The sequence below is a fragment of the Oncorhynchus clarkii genome, chromosome 8, assembly GCF_045791955.1.
Source record: "Oncorhynchus clarkii lewisi isolate Uvic-CL-2024 chromosome 8, UVic_Ocla_1.0, whole genome shotgun sequence".
Classification (NCBI taxonomy): Eukaryota; Metazoa; Chordata; class Actinopteri; order Salmoniformes; family Salmonidae; genus Oncorhynchus; species Oncorhynchus clarkii.
Window position 1 is genome coordinate 26656720 of NC_092154.1, and position 27906 is coordinate 26684625.

Here is a 27906-nt window from a genome sequence, read left to right on the forward strand (position 1 = left end):
ACTTGGCATGGAAATATGATGACATTGCTAAAGTAGGCAAATAATTAGTTGGAAACAACTTATCCATATTATGATGAGATCAAATATTAGGTACAGATATCCAATATGAAACCAATTTTCCCTCAGTATGACAGCCCTTTTCATATTACCTAGTCTAGAACATTTGAGAAGATGAATGATATAACAAGAGCATTGAGCCATTGAACAACTAACAGGACGACTGGTCCAAACTGGTCCATTTCGCTGAATTCATCAAAATCCAGATGTGTGGGTGAGGAGGCGGAGCTATGTTACTCTCTACCCTCACAATTTTTGTCACGCGCAGTCCGTGAGATGCAGAGAACAGCGCAGCAGGGTTTGGACACAACATTCTATATTCCATAGTTTCTACTAGAACGCAGGAATTGTGGGAAAGCGGTTACTTTTCGATATAAGTGTTGCCTTCGATTTGCTGTGGAATTCGTCCTTCGTGCAGGCTAAGGGACTCAGTAACGTAAGAGTAACACATTTCATAATGAAGACTTTATGGGAAAAAAATTGTAGCATCTGTAATTTGTTCAACTTAAGCAATTGTACGGAGAGAACCACATCACTCATTAACAATAACTTTTTGTCCAACATATGATAGTTGTATACTGTACCATGATGCGAATTCTACTGTCTTGCTCGTTCATAGCCTGGGCAAACAGCCTAGACTCAGGGGTAGACGTAACATAGTAAATGTAAATCCGGGATACATACTCTAATTAGTATGATGCTGTATGTTAAGTTCCATTGGTACTAATTTGATGATGTCCATCATCAATTTCGTATGTTATGAATTGGAATTCGTACAATATGTCACGAATCTGCAAAAACGTATGATTTGTTACAAATCCAATTTGTGGTAGCTGTAGTTAGTTAGGGTGGCTAGGTTGCTAATGCTAACATTAGCTAAGTGATTAACTTTAACTAGGCTAGGGGTTAAGGATACGGGTTAAGGGTTAGGATTAGCTAACATGCTAAGTAGTCACAAAGTAGCTAAAAAGTAGTAAATAGTTACAAAGTTGCAAATGAGCTAAAATGCTAAATTAGCTAAAAGTTGTCTGTGAAGTTATTCAAACACGAACCATTGGGTTGCTAGACGTTCACGTTATATATGCCTATCCTGACCAACCACCTTACTTTCATTTTTTGCCTTAGGTATCCTTCTGTCTATTGTAACCATACCAAACCTAACATTATACTAATTATACTAATTTGAGTGTGTTAGATTTACATGTATTATGTAACATCTAGTGTGAGAGACCAGGCTGGGGCAAATGTGAAGTTCCATTGCACACCTTCAATGTTCTGCCACTTTTGTGTCAGGCTTGTGAAGATAGCAATGGGCACAATATGTCACAAGGTAGCCTATTTCTTTACTACTAATTTACCAATTAGTAGTAAAGATCAAGATATATGTACAAATGTTAGTATGGGATTGTGTCTGTTCCTAGAGAACTGACATTGCACTTCACATTTGGTGATTGTTAGCCATATCTTTGACTAAGACGAGATACAAAGAACTCAGATTAGAAAACATATTTTCTTTTTAGTCATAGATATGGCTAGGTGATAGTGTGACGTGTATGTCTGTTTAATGACTGGATTATGTAAGTGGGCTATGTCCACTGAACTCTAGAGGGACTAATTTGTTCCTATGTCCATGTATTGTTTACATGTGTGAGTGACACAAAGGGACGGACACAAGGGGGCAGTCAGTGCTACCATGGCATGCCCATCTCACATACACAGCTGACCATGACAGTCTGGTGTTTCTACAGGCACATAGGCTTTACAGATCAGATGAGATGGGGTGTGTGCGTTATGTGTTGTATGCAGTTGTGCATGCGGCACAACCATGCACTCTGTAAACAAAATAAAACACAGCCACACAAATGCGGCCAATTAGATGTATGTGTTTGATTCAAAATCAGGGTCATTAAATATTGTGTGGATGAAGGGCAGATTGAATAAAGAGAAAAAATACCTTAAAAAATCCATAAATGTATAATTATTGTGCAATTTATATCTATAGGCTATAGGTTTTTCTTTAATTATTTTAAGCTAAATGGCATTAGTGCGTAAGCCTATAAGCTTTAGGGCCTAACTGTAGGCGTGCCAAATAGTCTACACGCCAATCGCCACATGTTTTTGGGAATGGGAACTCGTCAATCCACAGAGGCAAAAAGGACAATGTCGCAGTTTAATTAGAGAAAAGCTGTGAAATGGAGAGTTGAAAATAAAGAGGGACAGAAAAGTAAATGTTTGGGAAAGATTTGGTGAAATGGTAGGCTAAAAGAGGATGATAGCAGCTATGTTAGGACTATATGTGATGATTGTGAAGAGCCATACAAATTCAACAGTCACAAGATGGGGACTTCAAATAGGGAAATTCAAGGGAACTGTAGCCTACTGTTCAGATGGGTTAAATCTTCAGCTGTCTTTGACTGTAGCCTACAGCACATTTTCTATATTAGTGGGCTAGGGCCGGGTGCTGGCCTCAGATTTTCACCTTATCACATATAATCTGGTGGTTGAAGATGGGTTATTAGCAATTGCGGAAGGGTCCGGGTGACCCGGGCACCACTAGTGTTGGCATGGTGATGCTGACTAACAATCTGCTGACTGGGTCCCAAAGGGTGATGCCCTGGATTTATAGGGAAGAGGAACTGCTAGTGGAGATCCTCTGCTGACAAAGGTGCACATGCAGCTAGCTAGAAGGTCAACAGCTGTTGATTATGTTACTGCTCCCAGGGGCGGACTTAGTGATTTGGAGGCCCTATGCCGAGGCCAGTCTGAGGCCACTGCCCTTGTCTATAAAACACATTCATGGCTACTGAACGAAGAGCTTTTCGGGGGGTGGCTCTTTTAGATGAATGAACCAAAATGAAAAGTCTAGCTGAAAAGATTTGAAATGCCCTTCACTAGTAAGGTTTTTGTATCACTACATTGAACAGCAGTGGGCAATACTTTTGGTCCGAGGGTCACATTGAGGTGTCAGTTTTGTTCCGGACCCATTTGTTAATCAAAAGCAATTTGCGGGCCAGAAAAGGGCAGTTATTTTTAAATAGATAAGTCCATTAACATTTCTACATGTTTTCTATTTAGTTTTAGATGTTCAAGTTAGGGACCATAGACAACTCATCTTTTGCCCCATTATGGTGTCAACTCATCCCAAACCATCTCACTTTTTTTGCATCAAACCGTGAGTGAGTCTCATCAATCGGTAATAGCTTCCGTTCAAAAGCTGGAGCCAAATTCAAAGAAAACAAAAGGATTTTGAGATGCGCCAGATGATACATTTTTATGAACAAAACAGAAACCGCTCCGTTTACTGCTAATAGCGTACCTCGGAGGTAACTCACGAGTGGAGGAAGGCCTCAAGTGGAGGAGGCAAGATAACAGAGAAATTATGTATTATTAAACTAAATAATGGCAAGTTCACGAGGCCCCTGATGGATGCGAGGCCCCAGGCAATTGCCTTAGTTGTGTAATAGTAAGTCCGCCACTGACTGCACCAGATATGATATTGTTATAAAACCATTCCTTTGCATGAGATGAGCCAAGGTTTATTAGGTTTCAAACTTCCATGGCTACAGAACATCTTTATTCAGGTCTTTTATAGTGATTCCATCATCATAAACTGCATAGATTGCTCAGTTGCTCTGTAAGCATTTAAGGAGGTCACATTACATAGCCCATGGCCTGGTTCCTTATTTCACATGACTCCAGGAAGATTCTCTCTGCCAGGGTCATGCTGGTCTAGATAATGTTGATGTTGACAAGAAGTCCAATTGTACAGTATATCCAGCACTCCAGGAATGTCATGCTACACATTCTAAGGGACAGAATGCGCGTAAATGACAGTGGGGTGTGAATGAATGAATAACCAGAGTTTCTGCATAATTTGCATGCGTATCACATCCGACACAGTACTGTACGTCTTAGACTGCAAACACATCTGTGCTCGTGCTGTTTAGTTCCTGAATTGATTTAATTCAGTTGAACCCAACCTTGTTGATAACTGCATGGTATTGCCATTGAGGCCTCTATATGAACCAATAATGATCTCTGGGCTCTTTCATAAATCTCTGTCAATATAAACAAGCAAATCCATATAGATGACCCCAGGTCAACTTTGGGAGGAATGTGACTGAGAGAATAACACAACAAAAGTTAATAACTCTTTCCTAAAGAGTCTTTTTCTCTGTCTCTCTGTCTGTCCCCATCCCATCTTAAGCTGCAGGAAATATGTCTGTTTCCTTCAGCCTTTCCCTTCCAGGCAGCATAGAAGCAGAAGCCTGTTCAAATAATGTACCCTTTCAGACCAGGGATTCCTGTATCCACGGTAATGTGTTCTCAAGACTATGTCATTGTAGCTCCCGAAATTCCACAACTTGTTGAATGTCAGCATGTGCTTAGTTTAGGAAACGAAGCATGAACATTCCAGTCACATGGCAAGACTGTTTTCCTATAATGCCACTGAGTGTGGATTGGTTGTTACTTGTTAGCCCTGTATGCATGTGCTAAGTTAGAGGTATGGTGTCATTCCGGTTGGACAGGAAGCCTGAGGATTAGTGAGCAGCAATAGGGAAAAAAGCCATCAGCACAGATCAGGATTTTGTGTTTATGGAAAATCTTAGCCTTTCTACTCCAGCACCACTGGAAAGCGCAACATTAAAAACCTTCAAACTGACCTCGAAGTTGATGTCACAACTTCAAATAGACACACACGTGATGTCATAATGTAGCTTCTGTTGCAAACAGTTGCCTCAGAGTTTATTCATTAATTATTTTTTCTGTCAGTAGTATATTTCAAGCCTGGCTTGGATAATCAATGCAAACGGATGCAGAGTTTAAAGGCACTGTAATAGAGAGAGAGTGGACAGAACACAGACTACAGCAGGAGGATATGATTCACTAGCCTGAACTGTGTGAGTCACATTTCCTCAGTAGGATGTCTCCGCAGTGTAGTGCAGAGGGCATTCTGCACATTGAGGTTTCTGCTCATGTGGACCCCACCCATTCTCAGAACCGTGGTCTCTTAAAGGAGCACTTCATTGATTTTCTTCTCCCTATGCTAGAAGGAGGATACTCCAACCTCACCAATACGTCTGGCATGGATTCTTTGCATTCTTGTGCAATCACTGGAATGTGGATTTATCTACCATAGGGCAGTGGTAAAGGAATTTCATTGAGACTCTGATTTTTCACTTTAAAATGTATTCCAAACAAAAACAATTGATTTCAAAGTTTAACAAACCATACAACTCTATGCACAATGACTACTTTGAACAATTTACACAGTAAAATAAAAACATTTACTGGAAAAACTTGTAAATGAAAAGTTTGGTAACAGTTTTATTCTGTTACCAAACTTTGCATCTGCACAGTTTTTCCTGCAAATATGTTTTTTGGTAAATCTTCAGTGGAAATTGTTAAAATTAGCACAATTGGTGCAGCTCCACTTGAGAAATGCCTCATCGAGGTAAGAGTCTGCCACTTGCTTTAATCTATGAAACACACCAATTGACAGTTTAAGATGTCATACCACCTGAAGTTCCTATTTGTTACTACTGGTTTGGAAAGACTCCGGCATCTAACAAAGTTGAGAAACAAAGAAAGGGTGAGTGAGAGAGGGAGAAAAGGGGAGGGTCAGGGAAAAAGAGTCATAGAAAGAGAAATAGAAGGAAGGAAGTGTCCGAGAGAGAGACAGACAGGACAAAAATGTTTGTGTGTGAGGGGGAGAGAGAGACGGAGCACTCATATCAGATTCACTGCGAAGTATGTGATCATGTAGGCTAACAGGCCTGAATAGCTGACTGGGTCACTCTAGGGTTGGGCGGTATCCATATTTTCATACCTTTATACTGTTCCTGTAGCATACCGGGGTATATGGTATTACCGGCAGTGCACATATGGGGCGTTATTTCTTTCCAAAAGAAAACATTTAATAAAAAATAGGCATCAGGGATCTTCATCCAGGAGGGGGTTGATTGTCTCTACTGTAACCAATCTTGCAAGCTGGTCACTTAGCCAGCAAGTTAGCAAACCAAATAAATAGCTGGAGCCCTGAGCTGGAGATAATACATTTGGCACGTTTTAGATAGTTAACTTATAGTTAGTTCTAAGCAGTGGCTTATAACTCATGCTTGACGGTATTGAAAATCATACCATCGGTATTTTATAATACCCTGGTATACGGCAAACACGGTATACCGCCCAAGCCTAGGTCACTCCCTGTCTGTCTGTCCTCACAAAGTTGAGTGGCTGTAAATGTGCCAATCTGTCAGTCACTAATCTATGTCCCAATGGCACTGAATACTCTTTAAACCGCAGCTCCAAGCAACAATGGGACTGAATCAGTATACTCACAGAGCTGTTGCAAATTCAGCAAGTATGACACCAAATGTACTATGCATTATCCCATATTATGCTGATGGCTGTTGGTTGCAGCAAATTTTACAGAATGGCTTTTCAATTGAACCTGACTATACAAAAGCCTTTAACTTTTTCAATCAAAGTCAATGGAGGCTCGGTGATCGTCTATTAACTGTCTTGTCTATCAGTAAATGCCCCTCTTCTCACATTCGTCCATGACAACTTTTCACCTCCTTTTTGTGGTGGCCCATGGGGCTTAATTTCTGCCACATGCTGTCCATCTCCAGTTGCATGACCTGCAGTCAGATCTTACGACCTCAGTGAAAGACACAGCGATAGTGACTGATATTTGAGCTTTCTGTCTGGGACAGGGCATAGGCCTACTAGTAGTGTGCCCTCTATAGAACTCTGTCCAAACAGTCACACTCAGAACTGAAGTGGAAGTGATAGTTCACCCAACTTTAATTTACGTTTAATCTTCATCTTATACTGAAAGTGGTACAGTTGAAGTCGGAAGTTTACATACACTTAGGTTGGAGTCATTAAACTTGTTTTTCAACCAGTCCACACATTTCTTGTTAACAAACTATAATGTTGGGAAGTCAGTTAGAATATCTACTTTGTGCATGACACAAGTCATTTTTCCAGCAGTTGTTTACAGACAGATTATTTCACTTATAATTCACTGTATCACAATTCCAGTGGGTCAGAAGTTTAGATACACTAAGTTGACTGTGCCTTTAAACAGCTTGAGAAAATTCCAGAAAATGATGGCATGGCTTTAGAAGCTTCTGATAGGCTAATTGACATCATTTGAGTCAATTTGAGGTGTACCTATGGATGTATTTCATGGCCTACCTTCAAACTCAGTGCCACTTTACTTGACATAATGGGAAAATCAAAAGAAATCAGCCAAGATCTCAGAAAAAAATTGTAGATCCACAAGTCTGGTTCATCCTTGGGAGCAATTCCAAACGCCTGAAGGTACCATGTTCATCTGTACAAACAATAGTACGCAAGTATAAACACCATGGGACCATGCAGCCGTCATACTGCTCAGGAAGGAGACGTCTTCTGTCTCCTAGAGATGAATGTACTTTGGTGCGAAAAGTGCAAATCAATCCCAGAACAACAGCAAAGGACCTTGTGAAGATGCCGGAGGAAACAGGTACAAAAGTATCTATATCCACAGTAAAACAAGTCCTATATCAACATAACCTGAAAGACCGCTCAGCAAGGAAGAAGCCACTGCTCCAAAACCGCCATAAAAAATATTGTACTTTTTGGAGAAATGTCCTCTGGTCTGATGAAACAAAAATAGAACTGTTTGGCTATAATGATTATCATTGTGTTTGAAGGAAAAAGGGGGAAGCTTGCAAGCCGAAGAACACCATCCCAACTGTGAAGCACGGGGTGGCAGCATCATGTTGTGGGGGTGCTTTGCTGCAGGAGGGACTGGTGCACTTCACAAAAGAGACACCCCAGCAACTAGCAACTAATCGGGATGGCCGATTAATTAGGGCCGATTTCAAGTTTTCATAACAATCTGTAACCGTCATTTTTGGATGCCGATTATGGCCGATTACATTGCACTCCACGAGGAGACTGCGTGGCAGGCTGCCCATCTGTTACGTGAGTGCAGCAAGGAGCCAAGATAAGTTGCTAGCTAGCATAAAAAAAAAAAAACAATCAATCTTAACAATCACTCGTTAACTACACATGGTTGATATTACTAGTTATCTAGCTTGTCCTGCATTGCATATAATCAATGCGGTGCCTGTTAATTTATCATCGAATCACAGCCTACTTTGCCAAACGGGTGATGATTTAACAAGCGCATTCGCGACAAAGGCACTGTGGTTGCACCAATATATACCTAACCATAAACATCAATGCCTTTCTTAAAATCAATACACAAGTATATATTTTTAAACCTGCATATTTAGTTAATATTGCCTGCTAACATGAATTTATTTTAACTTGGAAAAATGGTGTCACTTCTTTTGTGTTCTGTGCAAGCAGAGTCAGGGTAAATGCAGCAGTTTGGGCCGCCTGGCTCGTAGCGAACTGTGTGAAGACCATTTCTTCCTAACAAAGACCGTAATTAATTTGGCAGAATTTTACGTAATTATGACATCACATTGAAGGTTGTGCAATGTAACAGGAGTATTTAGACTTATGGATGTCACCCGTTCGATAAAATACGTAACTGTTCCGTATTTCACTGAAAGAATGAACGTTTTGTTTTCAAAAAGGATAGTTTCTGGATTTTACCATATTATTGACCTAAGGCTCGTATTTCTGTGTTTTTATTATATTATAATTAAGTCTATGATTTGATATTTGATAGAGCAGTCTGACTGAGTGGTGGTAGGCAGCAGAAGGCTCGTAAGCATTCATTCAAACAGCACTTTCCTGTGTTTGCCAGCAGCTCTTCGCTGTGCTTCAAGCATTGCGCTGTTTATGACTTCAAGCCTATCAACTCCCGAGATTAGGATGGCAATACTATAGTGCCTATAAGAACATCCAACAGTCAAAGGTATATGAAATTCAAATGGTATAGAGTGAAATAATTCCTATAATAACTACAACCTAAAACTTCTTAACTGAGAATATTGAAGAGTCATGTTAAAAGCAACCACCAGCTTTCATATGTTCTCATGTTCTGAGCAAGGAACTTAAACGTTAGCTTTTTTACATGTTACATATAGCAATTTTACTTTCTTCTCCAACACTGTGTTTTGGCATTATTTAAACCAAATTGAACATGTTTCATTATTTATTTGAGACTAAATTGATTTTATTTATGTATTATATTAAGTTAAAATAAAAGTGTTAATTCAGTATTGTTGTAATTGTCATTATTACAATTATATATATATAAAAATCGGCCAATTAATCGGTGTCATCTTTTTTTGGTCCTCCAATAATCGGTATCGGAGTTTAAAAATCATAATCAGTCGACCTCTACAAGCAACAGCAACCAACTTCTGCATTTTAGACAATGCTAACGCTGCATTCATAGCATCTCATATATTCGTAAATGTGAACATACAACTGGGAATAATCCACTTCAATGCCCCTCCAAATCTTAATTGATAGGTGGAACTCTTGTGTCATTTCATCCTGAGCTCCGACTTCTCCCACATGATGAACTCTGACGTCACCTAGGCTCTTAGAGAAAAAAGGGTTCAAAAGGGTTCTTCGGTTGTCCCCATAGGAGAAACCTTTTTGGTCTCCACTCTGTGAAAAGGGTTCTAAATGGAATCCAAAAGGGTTCTACCTAGTACCAAAAAGGGTTCTACAAAGGGTTATCCTATGGGTTATCCTATAGATAGCACCTAGTATACTAAGGAAATTACCTCAATAACAGCATTATTTGCTGTTAAATGCAACAACAAAACATTATTTATAAAAATACATTTAGTTAATATTGTTTCTGAACACTATAAATTGGTTATGAGCATGATAGCTGTACTTTTTGTTTATGGTTGACACAGCTTGTTTGCCATTAGCCAATTAGGGGTTCTCACCAAGTTCAAAGCATGTGAATGGACACAACTTGTTGCTCCCAGTTCACAAGTAGGATTTTCAGAGTTTCAGCATTAAAGGATGTTTGTTTTTCTTTTACGCTTCCTGAGTTCAGAGGAAGTTCCTCTTCGGGCAGTTCCTGATGAGTTCCTCTTCTTTTACCCCCCCTGAGGTCAGAGGAAGTTCCTCTTCAGGCAGGTCTTTGACAATGGAGACCCTGCTTTCACGATCTCCAATTTTAGTGTTGTGTATCTTTCCAATAATGCTTTGTAGTTCCTCCAAATCAAACCAATGCATAGTTTACAGACTTATTTTTACATTTATTTTCAATTGTTGTGGGTCTCTGTTTCACTCTTATGTGTCACAACACGAACATTGCCCGATTTTTCTCTACCTCTAGCTCACCTTTATTGGTTGCCATGGCAGCCAAGGCATCCAAAGGGAAGTGGGAGGCCCTAAAGGAGCATCTGACCAGCAGCCCCCCGGACCCAGATGCTCACCTAGAGGCCAACTTGGAGAACGCAGATCCAGAGCTATGCATACGACTGCTACAGGTACCCACGGTGGTCAACTACTCAGGGCTGCGGAGGCGTCTGGAGGGGAGTGACCAGGACTGGATGGTGCAGTTCCTGGAGCTCAATGGGCTGGATCTGCTGATGGAGGCCCTGGAGAGGCTGTCTGGCCGGGGTTGTGCCCGCATCGCTGACGCCATCCTCCAGCTCACCTGTGTGGCCTGTGTGAAGGCGGTGATGAACTCCTCCGCTGGGCTGCACTTTATACTGGACAATGAGGGATACGTCAGGACCCTGTCACAAGGTGAGAAAGAAGGGTGGCAAGAGTTTTGGCAAAGGCCTGTCTGTCTGCCTGTCTGTCTGTCTGTCTGTATGTCTGTCTGCCTGTTGGAACATGATCTCTTTTTTTGATTGGCAGCACTGGACACGTCCAACACCATGGTGAAGATGCAGGTGTTTGAGCTGCTGGCAGCCCTCACCATGTTCAACCCACAGGGACACCACCTGGTCATGGACGCCCTGGATCACTATAAAGTAAGGTGTAACCCTGCCATCACCTTTTTTTATACAGAACAGCATAAATATACACAAAGACAAATTCTGATAATTATTTTCATATGGTTTACTTTCAAAGCAAATGTCAGCTGAAGCAGCATTGATACCCCCTTGAATTCATACAAAGTATTAAAAGAGGCCTATGAAAATGTATTGTACCTCGTCTAAGATAAGGAAAACCTACTTTAGATAAGGCATCTATCTCCCTGCTCTTCATGAATTAGGGATGCTGACTTATGTTATCTTCATAACTATATATCTTTGTCAGAGTGTGAAGATCCACCAGTACCGCTTCAGCGTCATCATGAACGAGCTGCATGCGACGGACAACGTGCCCTATATGGTCATCCTCATGAGTGTGGTCAACGTGATCATCTACAGGGTACAGGACCTGAGGAAGAGGGACAAACTACGCAAAGAGTTCATCGGTATCACTACCTCTTCATCATGATTTTTCAACAGTCACATACATAGAGAAGCACGGGTGTGAATGGAAGAAAAGAAACAAGGAGACCCTGCTTTCACTACCTCCAATTTTAGTTTTGTGTATCTTCCCAATAATGCTTTTTCTTATTTAGATTCACTTATTGTTTCTTGAGAAAGGTTTCCATTGCCATGTATATGTCTACTTGACCTTCCAATACTGTTGCCCAGGAAACGGAGAGGCTTAAGGAGTGTCTGTAGCCCTTTAAAGATCAACCATGCACAAATGTATTACTAGTAGTACCACAATAATGCTTATATACTGTAGCCTACATGGTGTAGAGTGCTTCATATGTTGAAAAATCTATCATAATGATGAAGATATTGCAGTCGTTATAAACAATGGCTTGAATACAGGAAATAGAGATGGACATTCATAGAATTAAGAATTAGAGTACTAGAATGGTCATGAACCTTCTTATGATGGCGTTAAGGTCAGCCATTTTGGTCAGGGAGTTGGTCAACCATGGTTTGCCCGTGCTGCGATAAGATATTGTGTAAAATAATGAATTTGAAGAATTTATCTGCACAGTATGTTTGTTAGTTTGATATCCAGCCAGTTTTAGAGGAATGATTCCATTAATTTGTTTAATTGCCAGTATGCCAATATCCAAACAATGCAGTCCACAGCCATACGCTGGCGGAAATCAATAGATGATATGACTTAGAAAAGTTGTAAATGCAACAAGCACTGATATTGTATCAAATAATAGGGCGGCAGGTAGCCTAGCCGTTAGCGCAGTGTGATAGTAACCGAAAAGTCGCTGGTTTGAATACCCGACCCAACAAGGTGAAAAATGTGCCGATGTGCCCTTGAGCAAGGTATTTAACCCTAATTTGCTCCAGTGGCGCTGTACTACTATGGCTGATCCTGTAAACCAACACATCTCACTGCACCTATCAGCAAAATAGTAAAACATATTTTTTAGATTTATTATATATACACTGTATACACAATAGCATGTTGACATGTTCTGTTTAAATATATTTTAGATGATTTTTATACAAAAAAAATGGTATAAAACCTGTTTAAACAGTATTTATAATTATATGACAATATTTTAGTTTGACAATAATTGTATTACACAATTTATGATATATATCACATGCCTTACTTTATAAGTAAAATCAGGATTATGCCTCTACTGCCATTAATTCAATTAGACTGGTTTGGATTTCTCCCTGTCCAATATGGCTGCCATTTTCATCCCATTGTAGAACTTTTAGGATTTGTAACATAGCCACTCTAGTAATTGAATAGGATCTCTATGTGGACATGTCAAACTGAATGAAAATGTCTAACTGTGATTTATTCTTTGTCTCGCAGGGCTACAATTACTGGATTTACTTCCAAAACTGAGGTAAGTTGAGTCTTTTGCAAAATACATTTTTATTTATTTCAAATATATATAAACTTTTTCGGAATAAGCAAATGCTCTGTTATGCACAGCACACCAATTTTCTTTCACACTGTTACTTGTTTTTTCCTGTGGAAATACGTATTTGTGTATGTTTGTGTGTGTTACAGGGAGACGGATGATGTGGACCTGAACATCCAGTGTGAGACCTTTGAGGACACCATGGCATATGATGATGCTGAGATGGAGAGCATGTACGGAGGTATTGACATGAGCAGTCACCAGGAAGTCTTCGCCATACTCTTTACCAAAGTAAGCACCAATTAAGGGTGTATTTATTTGTAAATTAAAACCCACAGCAGATAATACAAGTAATTTAACCCCCTCCCCTCGCTCCAGGTGAGTAGCTCCCCTGCCTCGGTGCAGTTGCTGTCCATCCTGCACGCGCTGTTGTTGTTGGGGCCGGAACACAGCGAGGTGTGGCTGGCCCTGGAGGCCCTGGCTGACCGTGCTAGTCTGCTGGCACAGGAACGTGAGTCTGAGATCAATCACCTTCATAGTCCATAAAAACATAATTTTCACCATTTATTTAGTGTGGCCATGTACATGTTTTGGCTGGTTTATATTATGTCACTCTGACATTGTCTCTGTGTGTGTGTGTGTTCTTTAGCTGAAGTTGACTCCACCGAGCGCTTGATGGAACGTCTGGTGTCCTCCAAGGCTCAGCAAGGGTTACCTAAGGTCAAGGTCAAGACCACAGACAGGGGCGTTCAGATAGACTTGAGAGAAAGATTGACCGATCATTTAGTCGTCCTCGTTAAAGGATCTACCTCCCCTGTTGCCACTGCACCCCCCCCTCCTTCTCCTCCTCCACCACCACCACTACAAGGCATGGCAGCTTTCGGCACACCCCCACCGCAACCTCCACCCCCACCACTTCTTGGCTTCTCTGGGATGCTGCCCCCTCCCCCTCCCCCGCCTCTCCCCGGTCTCCCTCATACCCAACCTCATCTACCAGGGATGGGGTATGGGAGTCCACCGCATCCCCCACCCCTGCCTGGCATGGGTCCCCCCCCACCACCACCCCTACCTGGCACAATGGGTCCCTACCCACCACCACCACCACCCCTGCCTGGGATGGGTCCCCCACCACCACCACCCCTGCCTGGGATGGGTCCCCCACCACCACCACCCCTGCCTGGGATGGGTCCCCCACCCCCACCACCACTGCCTGGTATGGGCCCCCCACCTCCCCCTTGTGGCGGTGACATGATTATGGCCCAGAGTGTGCAGACGCTGGGCCGATCCTACTATGCCCCTCCACCCAAGGCGGGCCGCTGCCCCACACTACGCATGAAGAAGCTCAACTGGCAGAAGCTGCCATCCAGAGTGGTGACTGGTAAGGGACCTGTCAGATTGTGTCACCATTGAATTAAACCAACAAATACAGTTGACCCTGACAAGTGCAAATTTGATACATTTCAACTCAAGGGTGTAGTGTATAAGTCATAATTCAAATACTGTACACCATTTTGTTCTTTTGCTCCAGACAGTCACTCCATGTGGACATCGGTACAGTCAGATTCTCTGGAGCCTGACTACTCCAGTATTGAGGAGCTCTTCTGTCTGCCAGTGACAGAGTCAAAGGCCAAAGGCAGCGCCCCTGCGGTCAAAAAGGAGCCCAAAGAGGTAGAGAGAGTAATCAATGTGGTCTTACCCCATCTCATTAGACTTTGAAATGGCCTTATAATCTCACTCTCTCTTCTCCCTTCATCATTATTGTCATTTTCCTTAACACATCCCCTGTTTTAATTTCAAGCATCACACTTTTTCTCCATCTACAGATTTCTTTCATCGATGCCAAGAAAAATCTCAACCTGAACATATTCTTAAAACAATTCAGATGGTGAGTATTTTCAGGCAAGAAATATGAAGAAGAGAGTCTTAGTAAAGGAGGCAACACAATAATTGATAGGTACTGTAGAAGAGTGTTGAAATACAGTGCCTTCAGAAAGTATTCGCATCCCTTGACTTTTTGTTGTGTTACAGACAGAATTTAAAATGGATGACATTTTGTGTCACTGGCCTACACGTACAACTCTATAATATCAAAGTGGAATGATGGTTTTTGAAATTTGTACAAATGAATTCAAAATGAAAAGCTGAAAATGTTTTGAGTCAATAAGTATTCAACTCATTGTAATGTCCGGGATGTAGTGGAGGAAGAAGTCAGACGCAGGAAACAGAGAGTTCAGAGTAGCGATACTTCTTTATTCACCACACAGGTGAAAACGACGCCACTCAAAAAAATGCCCCAAAACACAGGGGAACTAAACAGTATACACGTATACGCAAAACCGTGACTTACAGGCATGCACTAGAGTACACATAAAACAATCCCGCACACCCAGCAGGCGGGCCAGCTGGATAATAAAGCCCAACTAATTAACCTAACTAAACACAGGTGTAACTAATAAACAGACAAGGGGGAGGAAAAGGATCAGTGGCAGCTAGTAGGCCGGTGACGACGACCGCAGAGCGCCACCCGAACAGGAAGGGGAGCCACCTTCGGTAGGAGTCGTGACAGTTCGGTCAAGCCTAAATAAGATCAGGAGTAAAAATGTGCTTAACAAGTCACATAATAAGTAGCATTGGACTCACTTTGTGTGCAATAATAGTGTTTAACATGATTATTGTATGGCTACCTCACCTCTGTACACCACACATACAATTATCTGTAAGGTCCCTCAGTCAAGCAGTAAATATCAAACACAGATTCAACCACAAAGACCAGGGAGGGTTTCCAATGCTTCGCTTTGAAGGGCACCTATTGAAAAAGAAGGAAGCCTGTACAGAATTTAAATATTTCAAAATATGCATCCTCTTTGCAATAAAGTAAGTAAAGTAAGTTTTACTAAAGTAAAACTGCAAAAAATATGGCGAATAAATTAACTTTATGTCCTGAATACAGGTTAAAGTCTGCTTGAAAGAGCCGCTAACCTAGCTAAGCTGCTAACGTTAGCCATAAAGCTAACAAAGTTAGTCCCAGATGAGTTTTCCAATGGGGCCCTCTTTGTCTGGAGAGGTAAATGAACGGTTCCAGCGCTGTAGGAGTTGTATCTATTATTCTGTGTTTTAGGACAAACTGGATCACTCAGAGTTACAATGCGGCAATTGTTTGCTTGTCAAGGATTATAGGCTTGAGGTGGCTTCCTTGATCCCGCAGGTAGCCAGCCTACGTAAGAAATTGGGGAAAAACGCAGAGTGAAATGTTTACCTTTTCTACGCCGGTTGCTAGATGGCTTCCGCACATGTTGGATGCATCTCCGTCTTGTCGTTTGTCGTTATCGGACTGGCCGGTGTTGCCCGGAGTTTGTTCGCCAGGGGAGCCATCTCCTGCCTCTTCTCCCCAATCTGATAGCGGAGTCGAAGGAGCACAGCAAGAGGAGCATGGCAATCAACAATGGTCGCATGTCACGAGCCGTGTAAGCCGAAGATAGCGGCCTGCCGCAAAGCAATACTACACTCCCAATGAGAGGCCTGGAGTAGATACAAACAACGAATAGTTTCACCGCCCTGGGGCCTGATCTTCCTGCACCTTCGTCACTGGGGTTACCTGTGTCTGCAGCCGCTGTGCCTACTCCGTATGGGCTTCAGGCAGAAGTCATCACACTTTTTGATGTATTGTGACTGCAGTTTCCTCTGCTTGGAGCAACAGTGAAGTGGGCAGGGCAGTATGGATTTCTTCTCTTACATCTGCAAGCAGAGTCTGAACATCAAACAGGATGGCATTGTCTCCCTCAATCTGTGCAATGACTACTGCTATAGGTTTCAGGAGTTTCAGGCTGCTTACCACTCTCCCACAAAATAAATCATCCAGGAGGATGCTCTTGATGGGGTTGTCCATATCGGCAGACTGTGATATGGACATTTCTTGGAGAGACTCCTTCCCCTCCAGGAGACTGTCAAACATGATGACAGCACCACACCAAAAGGTGTTGCTGGGCAGCTTCAATGTGGTGCTCTTATTATTCTCACTTTGCTTGGTGAGGTAGATTGCTGCTGTAACTTGATGACCCTTCACATACCTAACCATTTCCTTGGCTCTCTTGTAGAGTGTATCCATTGTTTTCAGTGCCATGATGTCCTTGGGTGGGTGTGATGTGAGGGTGGGACTCCTCCACTTTAGACCAAGCAGCATTGTCTGTGAAAATACCTTCTGTGGTTAAAGGTCATTGATGACTGCCTTTAGCTCACCTGCAATGTAGAGACCAGTGTGTCTGTTGTCCCTTGTGTCTGTGCACTTGTAGAATACTGGTTGAAGGGTGGAGATATAGTTCATTATTCCTTGCCCACGAACATTCGACCACCCATCAGAGATGATTGCAATATAGTCTGCTTTCTCTATGATTTGCTTGACCTTCACTTGAACTATGTTGAACTCTGCATCCAGCAAATGAGTAGATAAAGCATGTCTGGTTGGAGGGGTGTATGCTGGGCAAAGAACATTCAGAAATCTCTTCCAATACACATTGCCAGTGAGCATCAGAGGTGAACTAGTTGCATACACAGCTCAAGCAAGACATTCGTCAGCATTTCTCTGACTATGTTCCTCCATTGAGTAAAAAAAACTTCTGATTCCAGAAGGACAATGAGCTGTTGCTACTGATAAGGTGTCTGATTCATAATTTTCACCTCAAATAGAAGTAGAGGGACTTTTGTCAGAGGCTGCTTGTTGTGAGCGCTGAGGGAACTTTATGCACTTGGCCAGATGATTCTGCATCTTTGTTGTATTCTTCACATATGATTTGGCACAGTATTTGCAAATGTACACAGCTTTTCCTTCTACATTAGCTGCAGTGAAATGTCTCCACACATCAGATAGTGCCAGATCAGATTTATTTTGGTAAAAAAACACAAAATAAACCCTATGTACAGATAAATAGTTAAGCAGTTAGATTAAACAACTCCTTTGTAAGATAAATGTTTTCAAATTAAACATGTATGGAAACAGGTGAATTAACACTCCTCATTTAGCAGGCTCAAGCAAGCTAGATCCCACATGGTAGCAAAAACTAACTAGCAGAAGTGGTTAGTTAGAAATAATTTAAACACACTTTGCTGTAGGCTACTATTTACTAATTAAGAAAAAATAATGCATGTCAAATAAAATATATTCACATCACCGAGTATAGTAATCAAAACTTACCAGAAAGAATGTAATCCTTGGCTTAGACAGTGTAGTAGTGTGGGCTCAATAGCATCTCATTAGGGTGGAAGATCTTAAGAATCAGCTGTACATGTGATGGAAGAGTGCACTGCACATGTGATGGAAGAATGCAGAGGGTTGCAATTCCATTGAATTGGGGATAGTTTAACCAAAATATGCCACAAGACCTAGAATTGCCTTAAAAAAGGTTCACTGTTATAAGCTTTTTTGAGGAATTTAATCAAAATTCACCAAATTCCAGGGCTTAAATTCCCATGGAAAATGTCGTACAAATTCCAGAAATTTACTGGAAAGTTTCCAACCCTTTGCAACCCTAGTTAAGAGGGATGAGGCAAAAGGAATGGAAAATAATTCTGGCTGCACAACCGATTGGCAAACGTACTACAAATTGAGAAATCATGTGACAACTGAATAAATAGAAGAATAAACTACACTATGAAACAAAGATAAATGACAAAGAATGATAGTAAAAAGCACCGTCAATGAAATGCTGGGGAAAAAGGCCAACTCAGCTCCATCATTCATTGAATCAGATCATTACAAAACTGACTGATATTCCCAACTACTTTAATCATTTTTTCATTGGCAAACTTGCCAGCAACATGCCAGCCACAAACGCTGACACTACACATCCAAATATATCTGACCAAATTAGGAAAGACAAGAATTGTAATTTTGAATTCCTTAAAGTGAGTGTGGAAGAGGTGAAAAAATTATCTATCAACAATGACAAGCCACCGGCCGGGGTCTGACAACTTGGATGGAAAATGACTGAGGATAATAGCGGACGATATTGCCAGTCCTATTTGCCATATCTTAAATTTATGCCTACTTGAAAGTAGGAGGGCAGCAAAAGTCATTCCGCTACCTAAGAATAGTAAAGCCCCCTTCACTGGCTCAAATAGCCCACCAATCATCCTGTTACCAACCCTTAGTAAAGTTTTGGAAAACATTGTGTTTGACCAGATACAATTCTATTTTACAGTAAACAAATTTACAACAGACTTTCTGCACGCTTATAGGGAAGGTCATTCAACAAGCACTGCACTTACACAAATGACTGATGATTGGTTGAGAGAAATTGATGATAAAAAGATTGTGGGAGCCATTTTGTTAGACTTCAGTGAGTTTTTTGACATTATCCATCATAGTCTGCTGCTGGAAAAACGTATGTGTTATGGCTTTACACCCCCTGCTATATTGTGGATACAGAGTTACCTGTCTAACAGAACACAGAAGGTTTTCTTTAATGGAAGCCTCTCCAACATAATCCAGGTAGAATCAGGAATTCCCCATGGCAGCTGTCTAAGCCCCATACTTTCTTTCAATCTTTACTAACGACATATCACTTGGCTTTGAGTAAAGCCATTGTGTCTGTGTATGCAGATGACTCAACACTATTATACATGTCAGCTACTACAGCAACTAAAATGACTGCAACACTAAACAAAGAGCTGCAGGTAGTTTCAGAATGGGTGGCAAGGAATAAGTTAGCCCTAAATATTTCAAAAACTAAATGCATTGTATTTGGGACAAATCATTGTGTAAATTTAGCAAGTTGAGGTGACTAAACTGCTTGGAGTAACCCTGTATTGTAAACTGTCATAGTCAAAACATATTGATACAACAGTAGCTAAGATGGGGAGAAGTCTGTCAATACTAAAGTGTTGCTCTGCTTTCTTGACAGCACTATTAACAAGGCAGGTCCTACAGGCTATAGTTTTGTCGCACCTAGATTACTGTTCAGTCTTGTAGTCAGGTGCCACAAAAGGGGACCTTTGAAAGGTATTACATGTTGAAAATCACAGAGCTTTCTGTTTAAAACAACTAGCACACAGTTCAGAAACCCATGCATACCCCACAAAACATGCCACCAATGGTCTCTTCACAGTCCCCAAGTCCAGAACAGACCATGGGAGGCGCACAGTTATACACAGAGCCATGACAATATGGAACTATTCCACATCAGGTAACTGATGCAAGCAGTAGAATCTTTTTTAAAATTTTAAATACAGATAAAAATACACCTTCTGGAACAGCGGGGACTGTGAAGAAACACAAACATAGGCACAGTCACATGCATATATACACATTATATTTGTGTTGATTTTGTGTTGTAGATATGTGGTACTGGAGTATGGGCCTGAGGGCACACACTTAATGTGTTGTGAATTCTGTAATGAATGTACTCTGATGTTTAAATTTTTTTTTATAACTGCCTTAATTTTGCCAGACCCCAGGAAGAGTAGCTGCTGCCGTGGCATTAACTAATGGGGATCTTTAATAAATACAAATACAAAGTGTTATGTTTGCAGTAAATCCAACACATCACTGAGTACAACGGTTCATATTTTCAGGCATGGTGGTAGCTGCATCATGTTATGTCATTATGGGGTATTGTGTGTAGATGGGTGAGATAAAAAAAAATCAATTTAATCCATTTTGAATTCAGGCTGTAACACTACTAAATGTAGAATAAGTCAAGGGGTATGAATACTTTCTGAAGACACTGTAATTTGTATGTCCCCTAACAGCTCACATGAGGACATTGTGGCCATGATCCAAAAAGGGGACCGCTCCAAGTTCGATGTGGAGGTGCTGAAACAGCTACAGAAGCTACAACCAGAGAAGCATGAGGTGCGTGCCGGCACAGGAATCCCTGCCAAGTTCATTGGTTCATTTCAAGCGGCCACACTGTATTTCTAGATCTAAATACATTTCCCATTTTGATAGGGACATAATGTTGGGAACCAAATGTTTGTTGTCAGTTTATGTTCATAGAAAGTTTTTTTTCTTCCCACCACTCAGATGGATAACCTCACGTCCTACCAGGGAGAGAGACAGAAGTTAGCTGGTGTGGACCAGTTTTATCTCCAGCTCCTAGCTGTTCCTTGGTAAAGTTCTCCACCTTTTTGCTGTTCAATGAGCTAGGACCGATTCACCCTGGATGTTGACCTTGGTTGTGTGTATGTGTTTGACCCCCAGCTATGCCCTGAGGATCGAGTGCATGTTGCTGTGTGAGGAGATCAGCTCAGTGTTACAGATGATGCAGCCTAAAGCCGAGCTGCTGGATGAGGCCTGTGAGAGTAAGTCCAGGCACCAGGCTGGCTGCCCTACAACTCTCATCACCCCTACGACTAATTAAAATTCCTTTTATTTAATTCTCTTTAATCGGTTATTATTTCTATCCTATAAGGTCTGAGGGTGAGCACTCGACTGCCAAGCTTCTGCAAGCTCATTCTGGATGTTGGAAACTTTCTTAACTACGTAAGAATCCATAACATGTGATGCCATATAGTACTAAACTCAGCAAAAAAAGAAACATCATCTCACTGTCAACTGTGTTTATTTTCAGCAAACTTAACATGTGTAAATATTTGAATGAACATAAGATTCAACAACTGAGACATAAACTGAACAAGTTCCACAGACATGTGACTAACAGAAATGGAATAATGTGTCCCTGAACAAAGGGGGGGGGGTCAAAATCAAAAGTAACAGTCAGTTTCTGGTGTGGCCACCATCTGCATTAAGTACTGCAGTGCATCTCCTCCTCATGGACTGCACCAGATTTGCCAGTTCTTGCTGTGAGATGTTACCCCACTCTTCCACCAAGGCACCTGCAAGTTCCTGGACATTTCTGGGGGGAATGGCCCTAGTCCACACCCTCCGATCCAACAGGTCCCAGACGTACTGAATGGGATTGAGATCCGGGCTCTTCGCTGGTCATGGCAGATCACTGACACTCCTGTCTTGCAAGAAATCACGCACAGAATGAGAAGTATGGCTGGTGGCATTGTCATGCTGGAGGGTCATGTCAGGATGAGCCTGCAGGAGGGGTACCACATGAGGCAGGAGGATGTCTTCCCTGTAACGCACAGCGTTGAGATTGCCTGCAATGACATCAAGCTCAGTCCGATGATGCTGTGACACACCGCCCCAGACCATGACGGACCCTCCACCTCCAAATCGATCCCGCTCCAGAGTACAGGCCTCGGTGTAACGCTGACTCCTTTGACGATACACGCGAATCCGACCATCACCCCTGGTGAGACAAAACCGCGACTCGTCAGTGAAGAGCACTTTTTGCCAGTCCTGTCTGGTCCACCTATGGGTTTGTGCCCATAAGCAACTTTGTTGCCGGTGATGTCTGGTGAGGACCTGCCTTACATCAGGCCTACAAGCCCTCAGTCCAGCCTCTCTCAGCCTAATGCGGACAGTCTGAGCACTAATGGAGGGATTGTGCATTCCTGGTGTAACTCGGGCAGTTGTTGTTGCCATCCTGTACCTGTCCCGCAGGTGTGATGTTCAGATGTACCGATCTTGTGCAGGTGTTGTTACACGTGGTCTGCCACTGCGAGGACGATCAGCTGTTCATCCTGTCTCCCTGTAACACTGTCTTAGGCGTCTCACAGTAAGGACATTGGCCATGTCTGCAGAGTCAGTAGAAAGGCCTCTTTAGTGTCCTAAGTTTTCATAACTGTGACCTTAATTGTCTACCGTCTGAAAGCTGTTAGTGTCTTAATGACCGTTCCACAGGTGCATGTTCATTAATTGTTTATGGTTCATTGAACAAGCATGGGGAACAGTGTTTAAACCCTTTACTGTGAAGTTATTTGGATTTTTACCAATTATCTTTCAAAGACAGGGTCCTGAAAAAGGGACGTTTCTTTTTTTGCTGAGTTTATAACCAAACACAAAAAAGATGGTCTCACAACAACGTTGTTAGTTGTTAGTGAGAGAACTGTCTGTCTATCTCTGTTCTACAGGGGAGCCACACGGGGAACGCGGAGGGCTTCAAGATCGGAACCCTGCTAAAGCTCACTGAGACCAAGGCCAATAAAAGTCGCATAACTCTGCTCCACCACATCCTACAGGAGGCGGAGCAGAACCATGATGACCTCTTGAACCTTCCAGATGATTTGGAGATCTGTGAAAAGGCTGCTGGGTATTGGAAAAAGCTGTATACAACATTGTGGAGTCTAATCAAAGCTTCATACGGAGGCTATGCTAACCTTACCACGTTTATTGTTTACTTCCACAGTGTGAATCTGGAGTCTATCCAGACTGAGGTGAGCTCGCTCATCAAGCGATTGAAAGATTCAGAGAAGAAGGTGGCTTCCTCTTCTGTGGAGGACATCAAGGAGCAGTATCTAACGGCAATGCAGGTGGGTTACAATACCTCTCCTCACCACCAGAGAGCAGGTGACTTTGTAGTTTCGCAAAAGCTCCCCTTTAATGGTTTTAGAGATGTGTGACTTCATCGTGATTGTTGCCAGATCATAACTAAATAAATCCCCCTGAATTGGCTGTCTACTCTAGGGAAGCCTGGAGGCCTGCAGGGAGCTGGAGGAGAGGTTTTTCTCCATTGACAGGAAGAAGGAGGATCTGGCACTGTATCTGTGTGAGGACTCATCCCGTCTCTCTCTGGAGGAGCTGTTCAGCACTATAAAGACCTTCAGGGGACTCTTCATCAAAGCTCTCAAGGTGAGAGAAGCAAATAACTAATGGACCTACTTAACCTATTGACGTTCCTATATAAAACCATTCAATTTAAGTATATCTTTCTGTGTTTATTCCACAAACCGGGTCATACATTTTGACTGCATAGGTCCTCCAATTTTGTTCAGAGATTAAATACCACATTGCTATTGTTTCACATTCTGGATACCTGTATTACTGTGTTTTCTCTTGCTTTTTAAAATCCCAGGACAATCAGACCCGCCGAGAGCAAGCCATCAAGGCAGAGAAGAGGAAGAAACAGCAGGAGGAGGAGGATTCCAAGCGACCAAGAGGGGATAACGGGAAGATAAGTGAGTCTAACCGCCAGCCAACACTCCAAATAACACTGTTACCTCAAGGCACTCCCTGGTGACTATAGTCATAACTCAACAGTGTCCCATTACCAACATCATAATCCTACATGGATCATTTGTAGCTTCTGAAAGGGATTCTCCCTGGCTGTGTCTCAATAGTCTTCAGAAGATCCCTTTCCTCGTCTCCTCCTCCTTCATCTGCAGAAGAACTGGGGAGGTGAAAGCATTGCTCACAAAATAGAAGGTTTCCATTGCCTTTAACTGTCCAGTCTTTCAGTGCAGATTAAGGAAAGGAGACTAGGAAATGATGCCACTTTCTAAGGACAGTTGACACCTATAAGTGCATGTTTGATAATTGCAATTCACCAGTCCAAATTCAAACGCACTACCAGAGCATTGCATGTATCAGGGTGGACTGTTTTGAGATGAACCCTCTGTCCCTCAACCCCAGTTCGTAAAGCCCCCCCAGTCCAAGAAGAGGGCTGCATAATCGACCACCTGCTGTCTGACATCAGGAAGGGCTATGCACTGAGGAAGACCAGGCCCCGGGCTGACAGGACAAGCCTGCCCTCTGCAGACAAGAAAAGGGACAGCAGTCTGCCGGGTGAGCATGAGGATGGGACTGGCCATTGATTCTGCTGCTGCCTTGAGCTGTTTGAAAGATATTACAAAGGCCCTGTCCAGAAACACCCTCTTACCTCTAAGCACTAGGCACTTGGGTAGATCTGAAAGGCTTGCATGTAGAATGTAGAAGAGGTTTGTAGAGGAGGTAAATGTAGTTAGTTATGCTTTATGTTACTATCTTTAATGAATAATTGTCCTTTCTCTCCTCCCCTAGAGCAGGGCACACAGCCTGAGGGATTGTCTGCTATAGATGCTAAAGATGGAGATGAAGTTGAAAAGGTGACATCACCCAATGACCAAAGACAACAAGACAGAGATTCAGTCGTAGGGGAGTCCTCATCCGGCCTCCCCACACACCCATCACTCATATCACGTTCACCCGAAACCTTAGGCCCCTCAGACCTCCATACCACCACCACCAAGGACCAGGGAACCTGTGATCACACACAGAGTGAGGACCTCAAACCTGGGATGGATTCCTTGGCTGACCGCCTGGTCGAGGAGGAGTCCCCAGAGGTGGAGAGGGTTAAGGCTGCTGATTCAGAGGTTGAGGATGTGAACAGGAATGCATTCTCAGCTGGTGGGGATGTTCCAAAGAGCGGAGACACAGAGATAGATGGGAACCAGGAAAGTGGAGCTGATGGAAAGGGGTTAGAGGAGAGTCAATCATCAGAGTCCCCCTCAAACACAGCTGCTGGTGACGCAGAGCCCAAACCACAGGCACAGAAACGGGAGGATACAAAGAGACATAGAGAAGGTAATGTCTTCAGAACTAGCCTCATCTCGATAGAAAATGAACCATTCTTGCTTATCTTGATTTTTTTTGTCCTGTAAGGAAAACTTTGTTTCTTGTCTTTAATTCCCTAAAAACAGACATGGGCTATGGAAAAGGCCACACTAAACCTAAAAAGAGTTGTGTATTACATTGAGGTAGGTTCTCCTCCTTTCAGGCTTTTCAGAATCCCAGAAACAACATCCACTAACCCTGCATGGATCTAACCAGGTCATTGGTGGGGCGTCAGGTAGCCTAGTGGTTAGAGCTTTGGACTAGTAACCGAAAGGTTGCAAGATCAAATCCCTGAGCTGACAAGGTAAACATCTGTCATTCTGCTCCTGAACAAGGCAGTTGAAAATAAGAATTTGTTCTTAAAACTGACTTGCCTAGTTTAAAAAAACGTAATAATAAATTGGTGATTTATGGGTCCTGTTTCACTGGTTTCCTTTCAATTCTGTGTCTTGTCCATCCTGCATATCCCTCCCCTTTCCTCAGTACCTTTCATACACCAGTTACTGTTCCTGCTCCAACTCTCTTCCATGTCTGGGCGGTATGTGGTGTGGTTAGCCTGGCTGGCTATGTGTTGGTGCTTTATGGATGACTCCCAGGGGCTTTTTGTTGGTTGTATATTGTCTGTCAGCTAGCACTGGGTGGTTGGAGATTTGTAGGCTTGCCATCATTGGATCCCCCCAGTACCCAAGGTGACCTTATGATGGGAGATGTGATACACCTCGCGCCTGGCGGAACGCATACCGACCTACTGAACACTGCAGGACCTCAGCCGAACTGCCTGTTCTCCCTACCAACAACCACCACCACACACAAACACATGCACGTGCACACACACACACACACAGAGTAAATCATTGAATTAGATCAGATCTGGGCCAGTGGTTTTGTGGGTCATTTCTAGGTTGTTATTGATTCACTCGGTTTAAGCAACATTTTGTGTATGTTACATGTAGTGCCTAACAAGGAACAAGTCTCTATAAAAATGATGTTGCATTTGATGTTAAGAACAACCCACTGGGCAAAGACGCCATCTATTCCACATTGGTTCAATGTAATTTCATTGAAATGGCGTGGAAACAACAATGATTCAACCAGTGTGAGCCCAGTGGGAACTTACTACTGCAAACTAATCCTTTTTACCAGATTTTCCCCCATTTTTTGTTTATTTTATGAATTTTTGCCCCCATTTTTATTTTATTTTATAAATGAACATGTCAGGGAAGCAATTTGTCGTCAGTGTGCTGTAAATCTTTGTCACTCTGCTATGGGATGTTAAAATCACAGATTAAAATATCTGACCCTAGATCAATTGTTAGGCGACAATTCTACCGACTTCACCTGAACGTACACAGCTTCACTAAAATCCCACAACATCAAGCTTAACCTATATTTGTGTCCTTGTCTCCATTGTTTGGGGGTGCTTCCTTTCCATGCGCTCTCATCTTGTTGATTTACTTTACTTATTCCTTTCAGCTCCTAGTGTAGCAACGGGTCTCAACTGTCTATCGTCTTGTATTCTGGGTGAAATTAAATTAGCTATAGCTGTGTGGTTGGTATATGCAACAACACTGATTCTATCTTGTATCTCTATTTCTAGGTGGACGCAAGAAGAAGGACAAGGCCAAAGGCAAAAAGAAACAATGACTGTTGACGCCATCTTCCAGTGCTCCACCCCTGTCTGCCAAACAAATACTATGGTATACATTAACATTATACTGTACTTACAAATATCTATATCAGCCATGCATGTTTTTCCTACTTTTTTCAACGAACCTAGGTGATGCTTGTTTTTCAAAATGGAGACTTCCTTATTAACCCCTATAGTGGGGTCTTTGTATGATTTACTACATCAATAACAGGATTTGACAATGATATGACAGGAACTGCTTTGCAACCAACCCCAGGAAGTATGGATGATGATGATGATGATGGGATAATTTGCATGTTACAATTTCATCATGGACATTCAATGTATTGGACACAATTTCATTGAAATATTATACATTATTTGACAATAATCAACATGTCTATGTATAGAATGTTTCAATTTGATACTGAGACAAATGTTTACAGTAGGTCTACATGTTATGTTTACTTGTTGATACAGACTCTCATTTCATTTGGCAAATAGAGGGCCCCTCATTTAATTTAGCAAATAGAGGGCCCCTCATTTCATTTAGCAAATAGAGGGCCCCTCATTTCATTTGGCAAATAGAGGGCCTCTTTTGCCTACAGCCAAGCATTGTTGTAATGACTGTAATGAATATTGGTTCATGATCAGTTAGCCATTAAATATAAAGGTAACAGCATAGATAGACCATAATAATAAACTCACCTGTTTTTCCAGACACAACAATGTTATAGTGATAATTTGCTCTAGTCTCTTTTGTAACAGTTATTGTTTCTTATCGCACTCTGCATTAACACTGTCATTTAAAAAAGGCTATGCTAATCAGGGATTTAGTAGGCTATAAAAATACTCTAATTACAATAAAATTATCTGATACACTCCCATGCATTTTTTTATTCGATTTCTCTATCTCGTTTATATGTGTGCTAATAGCTAGGGACAGTATGTTCACAGTTAAAATTGTTGCATATGGTG

At 42.0% G+C, this 27906-nt stretch overlaps 1 protein-coding gene across 3 annotated transcripts; it reads left to right on the plus strand.

Annotated features, from left to right (window-relative positions):
* The first annotated feature begins 299 nt into the window (after positions 1 to 299).
* Positions 300 to 27815, plus strand: LOC139415181 (inverted formin-2-like). Of its 3 annotated transcripts, none has more exons than XM_071163075.1 (22): positions 300 to 493; positions 10337 to 10752; positions 10867 to 10982; positions 11272 to 11431; positions 12814 to 12847; positions 13015 to 13156; positions 13244 to 13376; positions 13515 to 14243; positions 14394 to 14533; positions 14689 to 14750; positions 20609 to 20711; positions 20883 to 20968; positions 21060 to 21160; positions 21271 to 21341; positions 22844 to 23022; positions 23119 to 23242; positions 23397 to 23561; positions 23785 to 23887; positions 24342 to 24494; positions 24729 to 25271; positions 25388 to 25444; positions 26899 to 27815. In XM_071163075.1, the coding sequence occupies exons 2-21, from the start codon at positions 10356 to 10358 to the stop codon at positions 25441 to 25443; spliced, it is 3597 nt and encodes a 1198-aa protein (XP_071019176.1). In that variant the 5' UTR covers positions 300 to 493; positions 10337 to 10355; the 3' UTR covers position 25444; positions 26899 to 27815. The 3 variants fall into 3 exon arrangements, with proteins under 3 accessions (XP_071019176.1, XP_071019177.1, XP_071019175.1); XM_071163074.1 differs by lacking the exon at positions 25388 to 25444 and adding an exon at positions 25465 to 25605 and having other exon boundaries at positions 337 to 493; XM_071163076.1 differs by lacking the exon at positions 25388 to 25444 and having other exon boundaries at positions 324 to 493.
* The last annotated feature ends 91 nt before the right edge of the window (positions 27816 to 27906 follow it).